This window comes from Antechinus flavipes, chromosome 2 (assembly GCF_016432865.1).
Source record: "Antechinus flavipes isolate AdamAnt ecotype Samford, QLD, Australia chromosome 2, AdamAnt_v2, whole genome shotgun sequence".
NCBI classification, from domain to species: Eukaryota; Metazoa; Chordata; class Mammalia; order Dasyuromorphia; family Dasyuridae; genus Antechinus; species Antechinus flavipes.
Genome location: NC_067399.1, coordinates 365,552,053 through 365,565,022, shown reverse-complemented (window position 1 = coordinate 365,565,022; position 12,970 = coordinate 365,552,053). Strand labels below are relative to the sequence as shown.

General features: G+C 37.6%; 1 protein-coding gene across 3 annotated transcripts in view; it reads left to right on the top strand.

Moving 5' to 3' along the window:
• The first annotated feature begins 405 nt into the window (after window positions 1–405).
• Window positions 406–12,970, top strand: part of ACSL6 (acyl-CoA synthetase long chain family member 6) — a 140,459-nt gene continuing 127,894 nt past the window's right edge. For 2 of the 3 annotated variants that reach the window (XM_051978216.1, XM_051978215.1), the window contains exon 1: window positions 411–935. In XM_051978216.1, coding sequence (XP_051834176.1) covers window positions 887–935 — 49 coding nt within the window. In that variant the 5' untranslated portion in view covers window positions 411–886. Of the gene's footprint in view, window positions 936–12,970 lie in introns of all 3 variants that reach the window. The other variant, XM_051978218.1, reaches the window with a different exon arrangement.

The following is a 12,970-nucleotide window of genomic DNA, read 5'->3' as shown; positions in this document are numbered from 1 at the left end:
TCTGTTTGGAACTAGAATAGATTCATGGGAGAAGCTAGACTGCAAACATTTAGAGAGGCAACTTAGCATGATGGGAAGTATACTAGACTCAAAGTAATAGGTCTGGCTTCAAATTGTGTCTCTGACACTAGTTACGTGATCATGAGAAGCCCACTTTATCATCTTAGCCTCAGTTTTCTTATTTGTAAAATGGACACTATAATACAAATATAAATGTTAGATGTTCCCGTTATTATGCCTATATATCTATATTTCCCAGGATGCCCTAATTCTCATACAGGACCATCATTAACCTGATTTGAACTAATAAATAACTCTCTTTATATCAGAATTATGATCTGGTTGAGTAGATTTGCAGCCCTAAATCCAAGAACTCTGTAAAAACTCTTATTTCTCCTTTATTTTGATCTCTGAAGGAGGTTGAGAGGGGCCACAAGAAAGTGGGACTGAGCTCCACCCCACCCCCATCAACGTTCTCTCTTCTGGACTTGAAAAGCCGTGGGCTGCTGGTCAAGGTGAGCACTAAGTCCTCATTGCACCCCCACAGGTGGATGTGACTTTATAGCCGGGGAGTAAGGAGTCCTCTGGACTGCAGGAGGAAGAGAGGTGGGGAGCAAAGAAGGAAGGGGGGGGGGGAGAATGAGGAAGCGGAGGTGAGGGGGAGGGAAAAGGCTAAAAATAGCTTCGCCGCTGCGGGAACCAGGGTGGCGCTGATGCTGCGGGAGGCAGCATCGGAGACATAGGAGGAAGAGACAGAAGCGAAGCGGGTCCTGAGGAGCCGCAGGAGGCCGCGGGCACCTCGGTCCCTTTGTCCGCAGTGCGCGCAGCTGCAGCCCCGCCTGCCTCCTCCAGTCGCCCGCCCGGGCTGCAGTCACCTCCAGAAAATATGCTCACCTTCTTCCTTCTGTCCGGCGGCTCCCTCTGGCTGCTCGTGGGTAAGGCATCCCTCCCCCAACCCAGTTCCCATTAGGTGACCCCGGCCCCGAACCCCCCTGCCACACTCTGGGCCAGCATCCTTTTTCTGATGTGAGGTCTAGTCTCACACCGGCATCTTTTCTAGCCTCAATCTTTGCCCATTAGTCCGGCATAAATCTCTAGGCGGAACGCGTTCAGTTGGAGGAGGGAAGAGGATCGCTGGAAGACAGGAGTGGGTGGTGGTGGTCTTTGTCTTGCAAAGACGGCATGGGCCCTAATCGCAGGTTACTCTCTTTCGGAAGTCACCCCATACCGAGCCTCGGGGTAGGCAGTAGATTTGAGAACTAGAGACTTTGTGCCAGAAGTCGCGGCGTTCAAGGCCCCAAGGCCAATCAATATTCTTTATTCTTGTGGGTTCTGGGGATGCTGCATCACTTTCATTCTCAATATTGAGAAACTGTGCCCATAGAAAGCGGGGGTCTGCAGAAGAAGATGCAGTTCAAGGAAGTGGGGGAAGGGCAGATAATGGCCTTCCCTATCCTTTTCCCTTACCACTAACCTAGTCCCTTTCTCCTTCCAGCCCCCCTTTCTTACCCCTTTTCTCTTTTCCAGCCTATCCCAGCAGTTTCCTCCTCTCTTTATTACTCCATTCCATGTCTTTCATACACCCCAGCTTTCCCATGTCTTCTCTCTCCCTCTCCCCACTCTCTCTCTCTCTCCTCCCATCTCCCCCGCATCACCCTCCCGGCTCTTTCTCTCTCCCATCCCTTTCACCTCTCCCATTCCCACATTTATCGCCTTCTCCTTCATCTTCCTTCTTTTCCCTCCTCACTACTTCAACTCTCTTAATACCCCCATCTGTCCCCTCCCCCATTCGCCCCTGAAGATAGGCTTTGCGGGCTGGAAGGGATTTTCTTGCTGACGTCAAGTGTGCTAATTTTACCTGTCGGCAGGAGCAGCTGCTGAAACTTTCAGTACTGGGGAGACCCATACTGACCTGGGAGCAGAGGGGGCTTATATCTGTGGGGACAGTTCCATAACATAGAACTCTCCTTCCTGGAAAGCAACTATTTGGTTCAATGCAAAGTGTAAAAGATTATGGGAGCAGTTGAGTCCCTCCAACTATCCAGTTCTAAAATATAGTTGCTCCTAAACTAAGATACTCTTCCACACTCACCCACAACCTCCTTTGCTGTGGAAAGTCGGAGACAGACTTTAGATACCCTGGAGTTTAGCGCCTTATTTTTACCGGAAGCAGCAGAAGCATGGCAAAGGAATATTACTTTCCCTGGTACATATTCAGCAAGTAAACGATAGAATCAGGGTACAAAGCCAGGACTCCTGGCTCCGGGGCCTGAGCTGTTTCTACTATAGCAAGTTTTTGGAGTATGCGCTCCATTCCTTCAGAAAGGGAGGACATACCATGTAATAGAATGAAGTTATAACCAGGAGGCAAGAGGTCCAGGTTCTAGCCTTATCTGTGTAAATGATTCTGTAAGATCATACCCTTGTTACCCAGGAGACAGAAGCAGCAAAGTAGATGGAAGTTACAAACAACTGGGCATAAAGAAAAACTTCCTAATAGTTGAAACTGTAGACAAAAGTGGAATGGGCTATCTCTACAATTAACAGTTTCTTAATACTAGAGAAGTTAACTGGAGGCTGAGTGACCATTGGTCAGGAAAATTATAGAAGGAGTTCTAGTGTTATTCAGTTGTTCAGTTGTTTCAACTGTCTGACTCTTTATAACCTTTTGGGGGTCATATCATGTCATCCTGTCATCTTGGTAGCGATTTGCTATTTCCTTCTCCAGTTTACTTACAGATGAGGAAACTAGGGTTTAAAACTGAGATAGACAGCATCATACAGTAAGTATCTGAAGTCAGAGTTAACTCATGAAGATGGAGTCTTCTTGACTCTAACATTAGCAGAGCTGTAATTATCAATTCTTTCCCACCCACAATTTCCTTCTCTGGCTTTCTACTGAGGACTCTACTGGACCAGGTGGAGAAGAAGTAGTCCATCTGGTAGTTTCCCATTTTAACCCTTCTCTTTAGTTGTGTTAATAGCTCAATTCTTTCTACTTGCTGGAGTAAATCACTATCAAAGCTCTTTAAGTTTCAGCATCATGGAATAAAAAACTCTTACCATCTCACTATAATTCTGCTTCTTTGCTCTGAAATCAGTTATATTACCTGGCCTCTTGGGTCTCTTTCAATTTAAACTTCTGTGATTCTATTATTGATTCCTTTCTAAGATTCATGTTCCTCTTCTTAAAAAAAAATGACTGAATGACAACCAAAGACCTTCTGACTTCTAACATTCTACATCTTAACGTTATCATCATGCAAAATTATGACCAGAAAAAAAAAAGGAAAAAAAAAAGGGAAAAAAAAAAAAGGAAAAGGGAAATTGAAAGGGTAGGGATGGAGTACAAGGTCTCTGGTCTCCCTGAGAAGGTACTGAAATGGAAAGATTTGGGTCTTTGAATATCAGCAATGATGCTTATCTTTCTAATACCTAATACTATCTCCCACAATGAAATAGAATGCTTTTCAATTGGCTAAATATATCCTTGGAGGCAGACTTAGTGAACTCTCTGTGAAAGTAAGAGCCAGGACATTTAAGTCCTCAAGCTTGGAACTAAAAATGCCCATTTACTTACTGCCTCTATAAAGAGTTACAGGCATATTTTGTTTTGTGTGATGGTTTGTTGACTTAAGTGTGAATCCAGTCATAATTTCCCACAGACTTACAGGACCTTATTAGAATTGTTTATTTCTGCTATATCTTTGGTGGGTTTTGGCTTCAAAAATTTTAAGTTTTACCCTTCTATCTTTATGTCCTATCTTATTCCCTTCATCCATCTCCCAAGGGTGATAGTCGTTGACATGGAAACACTTGTGTGACATTCTTAGGAAGCTCTATCTTAAAGGAGTCTTTTGGTAAGGACAAGAAAGCCTTTGACCAGCAACAATTCCACCCACATTATCTTCTTTGTAAATCTAGATTTTTTATGGCAGATTTTCTTTAAATTGGCACCACTATGCCAACTAAATTCATTTGTATTCCAACAGTGCCTGCCTACACTCATGACTTACTTTAATTCAACAAACATTTATTAAACACTTGTGAATTCCAAGCTTTGGGGGGGGGGGGGATGAAGATGTACACTACAGCCTAGTATCTTGCAGATCTCATAGTCTAATAGAGGAGTGTGATATACACAAGTATTGTACAAAGTAGATAGATATTCTGACATCCAAGTCATCCTTTAGAACCTCATTGTAGCTTGAAAATAATCCAAGATTCTGCAAGATTATGCCAAAGAACAAATGCTCTGAGAGGTTCTGGCAAAGTAGAAAGGCTTCAAGTCAGGAGCAAGAATGGACTGTATGCCTGAGGCCAGCCTATTGCCTAAGAATCAAGGAAGATTTGCTTGGCTCAGCTACAGTGATGAATTTTTTAGCTGTACCAGTTGTCAAGACAAATATACTGAGTCATAGAGGAAGTCATGGTCTACTTTGGTGGTATAAATACTCACATGGACTAAAATCATGGATCATTTAAGTATTGAATGGTAGGGGCAAAGCAAGCAAATGGGAGGAAACAGAAAACATTTTTAACTGAGATCAGGGAAATATTCTTGGTGAGATGGCACTTGAGCTGAGCCCTGAAGAAAGAGGAGCTCAATGCTTGAACAAATGTAAAGAGACCAAAAAGAAATGGAAAAGAACCAGTTATCTAGCATGTGAGAGGAGCACTATGAAATTTCTAGCATTCTCTTTTGAAGTAATCTTCTGACAAGTCATACTCTCCACTGTCAGGAACCAACTCACAAATTTACCCTATGAAAGAATCCTTCCCAGATTTAATCATCCAATTCTGATTACTTCTTCTATCTGCACAGCAGTCAGAACGGAACTTGTAAAAGTAACAGTAATTCTTGGAGAATGAAACATAATCTTGGTCATCAAAAAATGGCCTATCATGACATCATCTTATCTTTGGGATCATTATCTTTTTTCCCTTGCCCTAGCTCATTTGTTCAGACATAATAGTAACAGATATAGAGTGCTTTTAAGATTCATATAGCCTTGTATATGTATTATCCATTTGACCACTTTGAAGAAGGTGGCATTATTATTTCCATCTTACAGATGAGGAAAGTGAGACTGAATTGGCACTTGTAAATAGATATATTCTGATTATTTCCAGGTAGTTTCATATTTGTCCCTCCCAGTTCCCTAGATAGATTGTGAGCTCTTAGAAGGCAGGGACAGTTTTCTTTCTTATATATTTGCAATGTGTCCAACAGGTCTTGATCAAGAATAATTTGTTCTATATTTTAACTTATTTAACATATATTGGATCACCTGCCATCCAGGGGAGGGAGTGGGGGAAAGGAGAGGAAAATTTGGAACACAAGGTTTTGCAAGGGTCAGTATTGAAAAATTACAAATGCATATGTTTTGTAAATAAAAAAGCTTTAATAAAAAAATTTAAAATTAAATTTAAATTAAATTTAATTTAAAAATTTTAAAGAATAATTTGTTCATTCATTCTATCTGTTCATAAATATTTTTATCATCTAATAGAGGTTAATCTATTATGCTGTTTTTAATTCCTTGTATTTATAAATTATTATTGGTGTTTTATTTTGTTCTAATCAGCAGCAGCAATTTGGTGATTTAGGATACAATTAAGCTAACGTTAAATAATAGGGAGAGTTTTCCTGTCATTATTTCAAAATCAAAGATCAGATTTTTTTACCTTACTGTAGAAGGACTAGTTGTTTGAGGATCACTTCTGATTTTCAATGGAATTTCATAGACAGTCTTAGAGCATTTCAGAGACATTATAATAGAACCACACAATCTCAGAGTTGGAAAGGATTTTAGGTGTCTTCTAGTACATGCAACCCATGCCTCCAGTCCAAGTTGGTGTCAAACTCAAAAAGAGACAGGGACCACTAAATCCTACATAAGGATCATTTAGAAAAACCATACATTAATATTATTCATATTCTGTTGCATTTTTATTTATTTTATTCAATATTTCCCAATTGCATGTTAATCCCACTGTGGATATCCTGCATGTTAGCTACCCCTGCCCTATAATTTATCCAAGTACAGCTATACCTTCCACATCATGGAGATTACATCTGAAAAATCTGCATAAAATGTTTTGGCCCTCCATTTGTGCCACAGAAAAAGATTGTATTTTTTTTTATGGAATGTTTACAGTACTTTACTATAAAATTTGGATTAAGTATTGGGTTATACTCATAGGTAATTCAGTTATTCATAATAATGAGAACAAGAGAACTTGGACAGATACATCAAAATCCTTTTCCTCAATTCATCCTTTAACCTCAACCAGATTTGTTTCACCAGAAACATTGATTGTATGGAATTTTACCTTTCTAAAATCTTAAAGAATTTTATAAGTAAAAAGTATAGCAGTCAGAATGGAAGTGCTAAAAGTAGCAACAACTCTTGGAGAGTGAAACACAATCCTGATCATCAAAAAAATGGGCTATCATGATATCATCTTATTTTTTGGAATGATTACCTTTTTCCCCTTGCCCTAGTTCATTTGTTCAGACATAATAATAACAGATATAGAGTGCTTTTAAGATTCATATAGCCTTGTATATGTATTATCCATTTGATCACTTTGAGATAGATGGCATTATTATCTCCATTTTACAGACAAAGAAAGTGAGGCTGAATGGCTTATTTAGGGTCCTACAGTTAGTAAATGAGGTGGGATTTCAGCTTTCTAGTCACTAGATAGCTCTAGCTGCTTCTGAGCTACAAGAAAAAGGAATGATTTTTAAAATAAACTAAGGATTAGTTTTGTGAGAGAAAAAGAGAAAAAATCTTTAAAAGCACTTATTAAAATATGTTTAGACAGTTACATTTAGTTATCAGATACAATTACACCAAGATGACCTTAAATCAACTTGATTAAGAGCTTGCAATAAAAGATCACACTTGTTCACTAGTCATAGGCTCTACATTGTCTACTATGTTATCAAATGTCATCTACAAGCGTCTTCAAAGCTCTCCAAAAATTCTCATTTAATTTCTTATGCCAACCTAAAACCACAATGGACAAAGTAGTGATATGAAAGGAATAACGTATTCATACAGCTTTTGCTTGAAGATCAATAGAAAGAGAGCCCACCACCTCCTGAGGCATCTTGTTACACTTTAGTTAGGGTATTTTTCTGTAGCTCAAGTAATAACTGTGTTTCATTTAAGTTTCTTACTCTATTACCTTTGGGTCTTTAGGGACAGAGTGAGAGAATTAAACAATACTTTTTCTTTTATAGTACCTTTTGTTGGTATCTGTTCACAGCCTAAATATGAGTTTCCACTGCGGGATAGATTCTCATAGGCATAATAAGTCACTAGAGAAATTCCAAAAGGATTTTGCCTGATGAAGGCATCACTAGAGAAGAATTCATTCAAAAACTGGATGACTGTTACAGACAGGCTTCTGAAGTGAACGTGGTATTTTCTGGGTGCTGAATTATATGATCATATATGTCATGAATCAGTGAGCTCCCAGCTAATTAAAGTATTTGAAGGAAGTTCTACATAATTTAAAAGGTAGTAAGAAGAGACCTAGAGGTCTCTATACACTAACAGTGCTAGCAAGACACTACAAAAATGTCCGTTTTTGTTGTTTCTATAAAGCATTGATTCTCAAACTTTTGTTTTCAATATCTTTATCCTATTAAAAATTATTGAAGATCTCTCTAAAGTGTTTTTGTTTATCTGGATTATATTTATAGACATTTACCATATTGGAAATAAAATCTATTTTTGAATTTGTAGACCCTCTAAAAGGGTTTCAGAGATCCCCAGGATTTTCTAGACCATACTTTGAGAACCACTGCTATAAAACCTGGGATGATGTGTGTGTTGGTTAAGGTGGGAGGGCACCTTCAATTTGGTCAATAGATACTGGTCTGCTGAATTAGTACTCACTGATGTGACAATTTCAGGTTGCTCAGGAATTTTCTTGTAGTATATTCAAGTAAGGGAATTTCATCTTCAGGAAGTCAAACACATTTCATAGCTCTGTACCTCTTACCTCCATAAATTGCTGCAAGGAAAGTGATTTGTCCACAAAAAGTTGAATTATCTGAAATTGAGGGTTGGGAGAAAGCAAGCAGGATATTCAGAAACAAAAAAAGTTTTGGGAGATAATACAATTAGGTTCCAAAGAATAGCGAAGAGTGTTTGACTGGTCTTGTCTGAGACTTAAACTAAACTCCAGAGTTATAAGTTTGATCTTCTCCGGTTGAAGAGATTTCCTATGAAATTACTCTCAGCAACCTCTATTTGGGACCTGTGGTCACTCAGACAGCTAGACTAAAGTTTGTCTTTGTTTAGCAAAAGCTTTTTCTCTAAAGGCCTTGAAAATTAGTAATATAAACAAAATAGAAGGCAAACATTTAAAGAAAGGATCCTTGTCTGTTGTCATTATCAGACAGTGGTGTGCTGATAAACGTTAACAACCATCTATCCAAGGGGGAAAATGTGTACTTCCTGTACTTTTAAATTTAACCTGCATTTTAACATTTTCTCCATCAGTTTATTCTTAAGACAAGACCAATAACAAAATAATAAATCAAGTCTGATTTATAGCATTTGCTAAATTTGAAGTGAAAATGCTCACATTGAAAATTTACCAATTTGAGTTGGCTCCATGTAACTCTTGCCCTCAGACCTCTTAGTCACTTTCCTTTTTTTTTTTTTTTTTTTTTTTAAACTATTTAAAATTGACTTAGGGTCAATTATAATCTCTAACCCTTGTCATCACTGTGACTAAAGTTTCTAAATTAATCACACTTTTTAATACCAACTTTATAATCTTTCAAACTACTCAGTTTCTATGACCTTCATCTCCCCTCCTTCTCCCACTAAGGAGATCTTAATTTTAGACATTATCATTATTAAACTTTTCCAAAATGCTGCATTCCTTTGTCAGATTTTTCCCCCTCTTCTTCCTTCTCCCTCATGTCTTTATTCCTATCATACATATTCTTCACCTTCATCATAAAGACACTATGAATTCCTTCTCTTCTCTCTTTCTTTTTTCCTGAGTCAATTGGAGTTAAGTGATTTGCCTAGGGTCATAGCTAGGAAGTGTTAAGTATCTGAGGTTAAGTTTGAATTTAGGTCCTCCGGACTTCAGGACTGGTGCTCTGTCCACTATACCACTTAGTTGCTCCTCCTTCTCTTCTCTCAAACAATCCTCTTCTAGTCCTATTTTTCTATATGGAGGCAGTGTCCTTTAGTGGGAAGAACATTGCCTTTGGGTTCAAATTCTGCCAAAGTGACATTGGGAAAGTTTCTTAACCTATTTTATTCTGAGGAAGCTAGGTTTAGAGACTGAAAGACATGAATTCATAGTTATTATGTCACATTCATAGTTATTAAGTCACTTAATTTCCACTTATTTCAGTTTCCTCATTTATAAAATAGTGATGATAAGACATATCCCACGATTGATATGAAGAATGAGATATCTGAAAAAGGTTGCAAAGGCACTATAAAAATTCTAGGTGTTATTATTACAGTCATACCTTGGAGATATTGTGGGTGAGGGTCCAGACCACTTAAAACAAATATGTCAATAAAGTGAGTCACAAAAATCTTCCCAATACATAAAAGTTATATTTATACTAATCTGTACTCTTCATTGTAGAATATTGCTGTCTAAAAATGTTTATAACTTAATTTAAAATACTTTATTGCTAAAAAAAAAAAAGGCTAACCATCTGAGCTTTCAGTGAATTGTAATATTTTTGCTGGTGGAGGGTCTAGCCTCAGTTTTGATAGCTGCTGACGGATTAGGGTGGTTGTTGCTGAAAGGTAGCTGTGGTAATTTCTTATAATAAGACAACAATGAAGTTTGTCACATCGACTGACTCTTTCTTTCATAAAAGATTTCTCTGTAGCATGTGATGCTGTTTGATTGCATTTTACCCACAACAGAACTTCTTTCAAAATTGGAATCAATTTTTTCAAGCCCTGCCACTCCTTTCTTAATTAAGTTTATATAATATCCATCAATATTGTTGTGTCTCATGGAATAGGGAGGACTGAGGAGAAAGAGAGAGAAAAAAGGGAATGGGCAGTTGGTGAAGCAATCAGAACACAACATTCATCAATTAAATACTCCATCTTTTACGGGCACAGTTCATGACACCCCCAAATAATTATAATAGTAATATCAAAGAACACTGATCACAGATCACCATAACAGATCTATTAATAATGAAAAAGTTTGAAATGTGATACAGAGACATAATGTGAGCATATGCTGTTAGAAAAATGTTAGATTTTCTTGATGCAGAGTTGCCACAAATGAGGTATGCCTGTATTATGTTTTTCCTTATTTATAAAACTAAGTGACTTCTGAGGTCCCTTTTAGCTATTTAGCTGTGAGCCATCCTGCCGATTCTTGACTACTGTAGTCTGACTTTATCAGTTTACATTTGAATCTCTTGCCTCACTGATTTTCACCTTTTTTGTTCTGTCAGTTCTTGGCCTTGGAAAAGTACTGTTTTCTATTCCTTCAGGATACTGAACGCTCTAAAACAGGTTCTATACCTAGTTTTAGAGTCCATGAATTTGGATGGAGAAAATACATCTTTAAAAAAAATAATTTCTAACCAAAATTTAGCTTTTCCACCAATTGTGAATTTAAAAAAAAAAATCATTATATTGAGAAGTGTTCCATAGGTTTCACCAGAGTGCTAAAGAAATCCACCTCTCTCTCCTGACACACACACACACACAGAGTTAAGAACCGCTGCTCAAAGAGGAAATGGACCAATTTGATCCTCTCTAAATTTACACTATCCAATATCAACTGGAATGATGCTACTGCAGTTCTTTAAATGATCTCTTCTAGACTCTTTTTATACAAGCTATTTCAAGCTCCCCATTCTGCCTGTACAGCCATCAGACTCAGCAGATAATCTAGCCTTTCATTTTTACCTAGAATATTGGAGTTATTTTACATGACCTCCTTCAGCTTTCTTCTTTCCCTCTGTGAGTCCCTCTTCTCAGATTTCCAGTGGCACTTTGTCTAGATCTCACTTAAAATTAATGTAAAAATACATCCATTTTGGTATTTATTCTCACACCCACACTTTTCCTGGATTATGAAATTCATGAGTACTAGTATTATGCTTATTCAATCTTGCTGTCTCTACTAGCTCCTAGCATACAACTCTGAACATGATAAGTCTTTACTAAATGTTTGCTGAATTAATGGTGAATGATCCATTGACTACAGCTGTCTACCTCAGTGATGTAGCTTTTGACAATTTACAGTTGAGCTTTTTGCACTTCGCCACTCGGGGGAGATGGCAATACATGCCAGAGCTTTTGCCCTGCCTATTTCTCTCTGCAATTTCTGTGCAAATGTGAAAAGATTCATCAAATACTTTGCAGGATGTAGTGGCTGGGTCTGTGATTTCATTAGTACAGAGAATTCTCAGGTGAGGAAACTCACTATACCAAAATAGGTCAGCAACTTTTCTGAAATTTATAGTCACACAGTTAGTATTTGTTGAGTCAAAACTTGAATTTTATTTTTCCTCAATCCAAGGCATGCTTTCTATTTACTATACCATGTGCCTCACCTTCTCAGTCTTCCATTAAAAAAACAAAAAACTCAAAATCTAACTTGAGCAATATTCCTAATGTATCTGCATTAGTTTCCCCTTTCCCTTCTAATCAAAATGGTTTCTTTGTATGCCTTCAAGAATTTTAGATCAAAGAATCTTACCTAACCTTTCTTGGAACCCTTTGAAATGTGGACCTTTCTATATAATCTTGTGCTCAGTTTTGTCCTCTATTTGCTTTACCATTTCCCTTTGACAATATTAAGATCTGTCCCCAAAGGAGCTGGTACATCTCATTGCCTCAAGCACACCTGAGCCACAGTGCATTACAATTAAAGTTTATGTCATGGCCCATTAAAAATGTGTGAAATATCAGAATCTGGATGCACCTATACTGACATTAGTATTTTCTCAATACATGATTTTCTTTTCTTTTACAATTGACTATCCTTACAGGAGTTAATAGAATACATGGAAATGACATGCTGTGCTTCCTTATATTTGCTTCTCTCTTCCTAAGGTTAATGGTTAGGTTGTTTATGCAGTTTTTTTGGGGGTCTAATTATGCATTTCACCTACCCTCCCTAAACCAGACACTCTTAAGGTAGGCTCTGAGACTACATTAGCCTGATTCAATCTCTCTATGAGTTATGGTGGGTGTAAAGGCTGTGTTCTAGTTGATTTATATATACCCCTAAGAACTGTGTTCTGACATACTTTAGGAGCATCCAAGTAAATCAATCAATAAGCTTTCATGGAAAATAATTAGAAATGACAATTTTTCCTTGATACCGTCTTTTCTGTGGTTCTAGTCCCTTAGCCAGAGGTTCTTAATTTGATTAATCTAAAGGATGAATAATCTAATCTATAGGATTGTCCTAAATCATGAGAATTATTCTGGAAAATGTTATTTGCCGTTTGCTTTCACGGCCTCATTCAGAACTGTGTGATCTTGGACAAACTCCTTTTTCTCCCTAGGCCTCAGTTTCCCTACATGTAAATTAGGTTTACTACATGATCCCATAAACATATTTGCAGGGAGAAATTTTTTTACATTTATCATTTGCCCTCTAAGCAACTATATTTAATAACTATTCTCTCCAAAATATGATTTATGTTTAAGTTTAATATTCATTGTTAACATTTTCACCATCACTTTCTTTAGACATTCAAAACTACAAATCAAGACTTTTTGGTACCTTTGAAAATGCTGATGTGTAAATGTTCACTCTGAAATTTTAGCTATCAGTTCTCAAGGCTTGGTAAGAGCTGGCTCCAGAATGCTCCTAGATAGATATATAATAGATGCTTGTTTAAAAATTTGATCGTAGTCCGAATTGAGAGGAATCTGTCCATTCCTGAACTCTATTCTGTTGTGAGAAATAGTCCTTTGAGTTC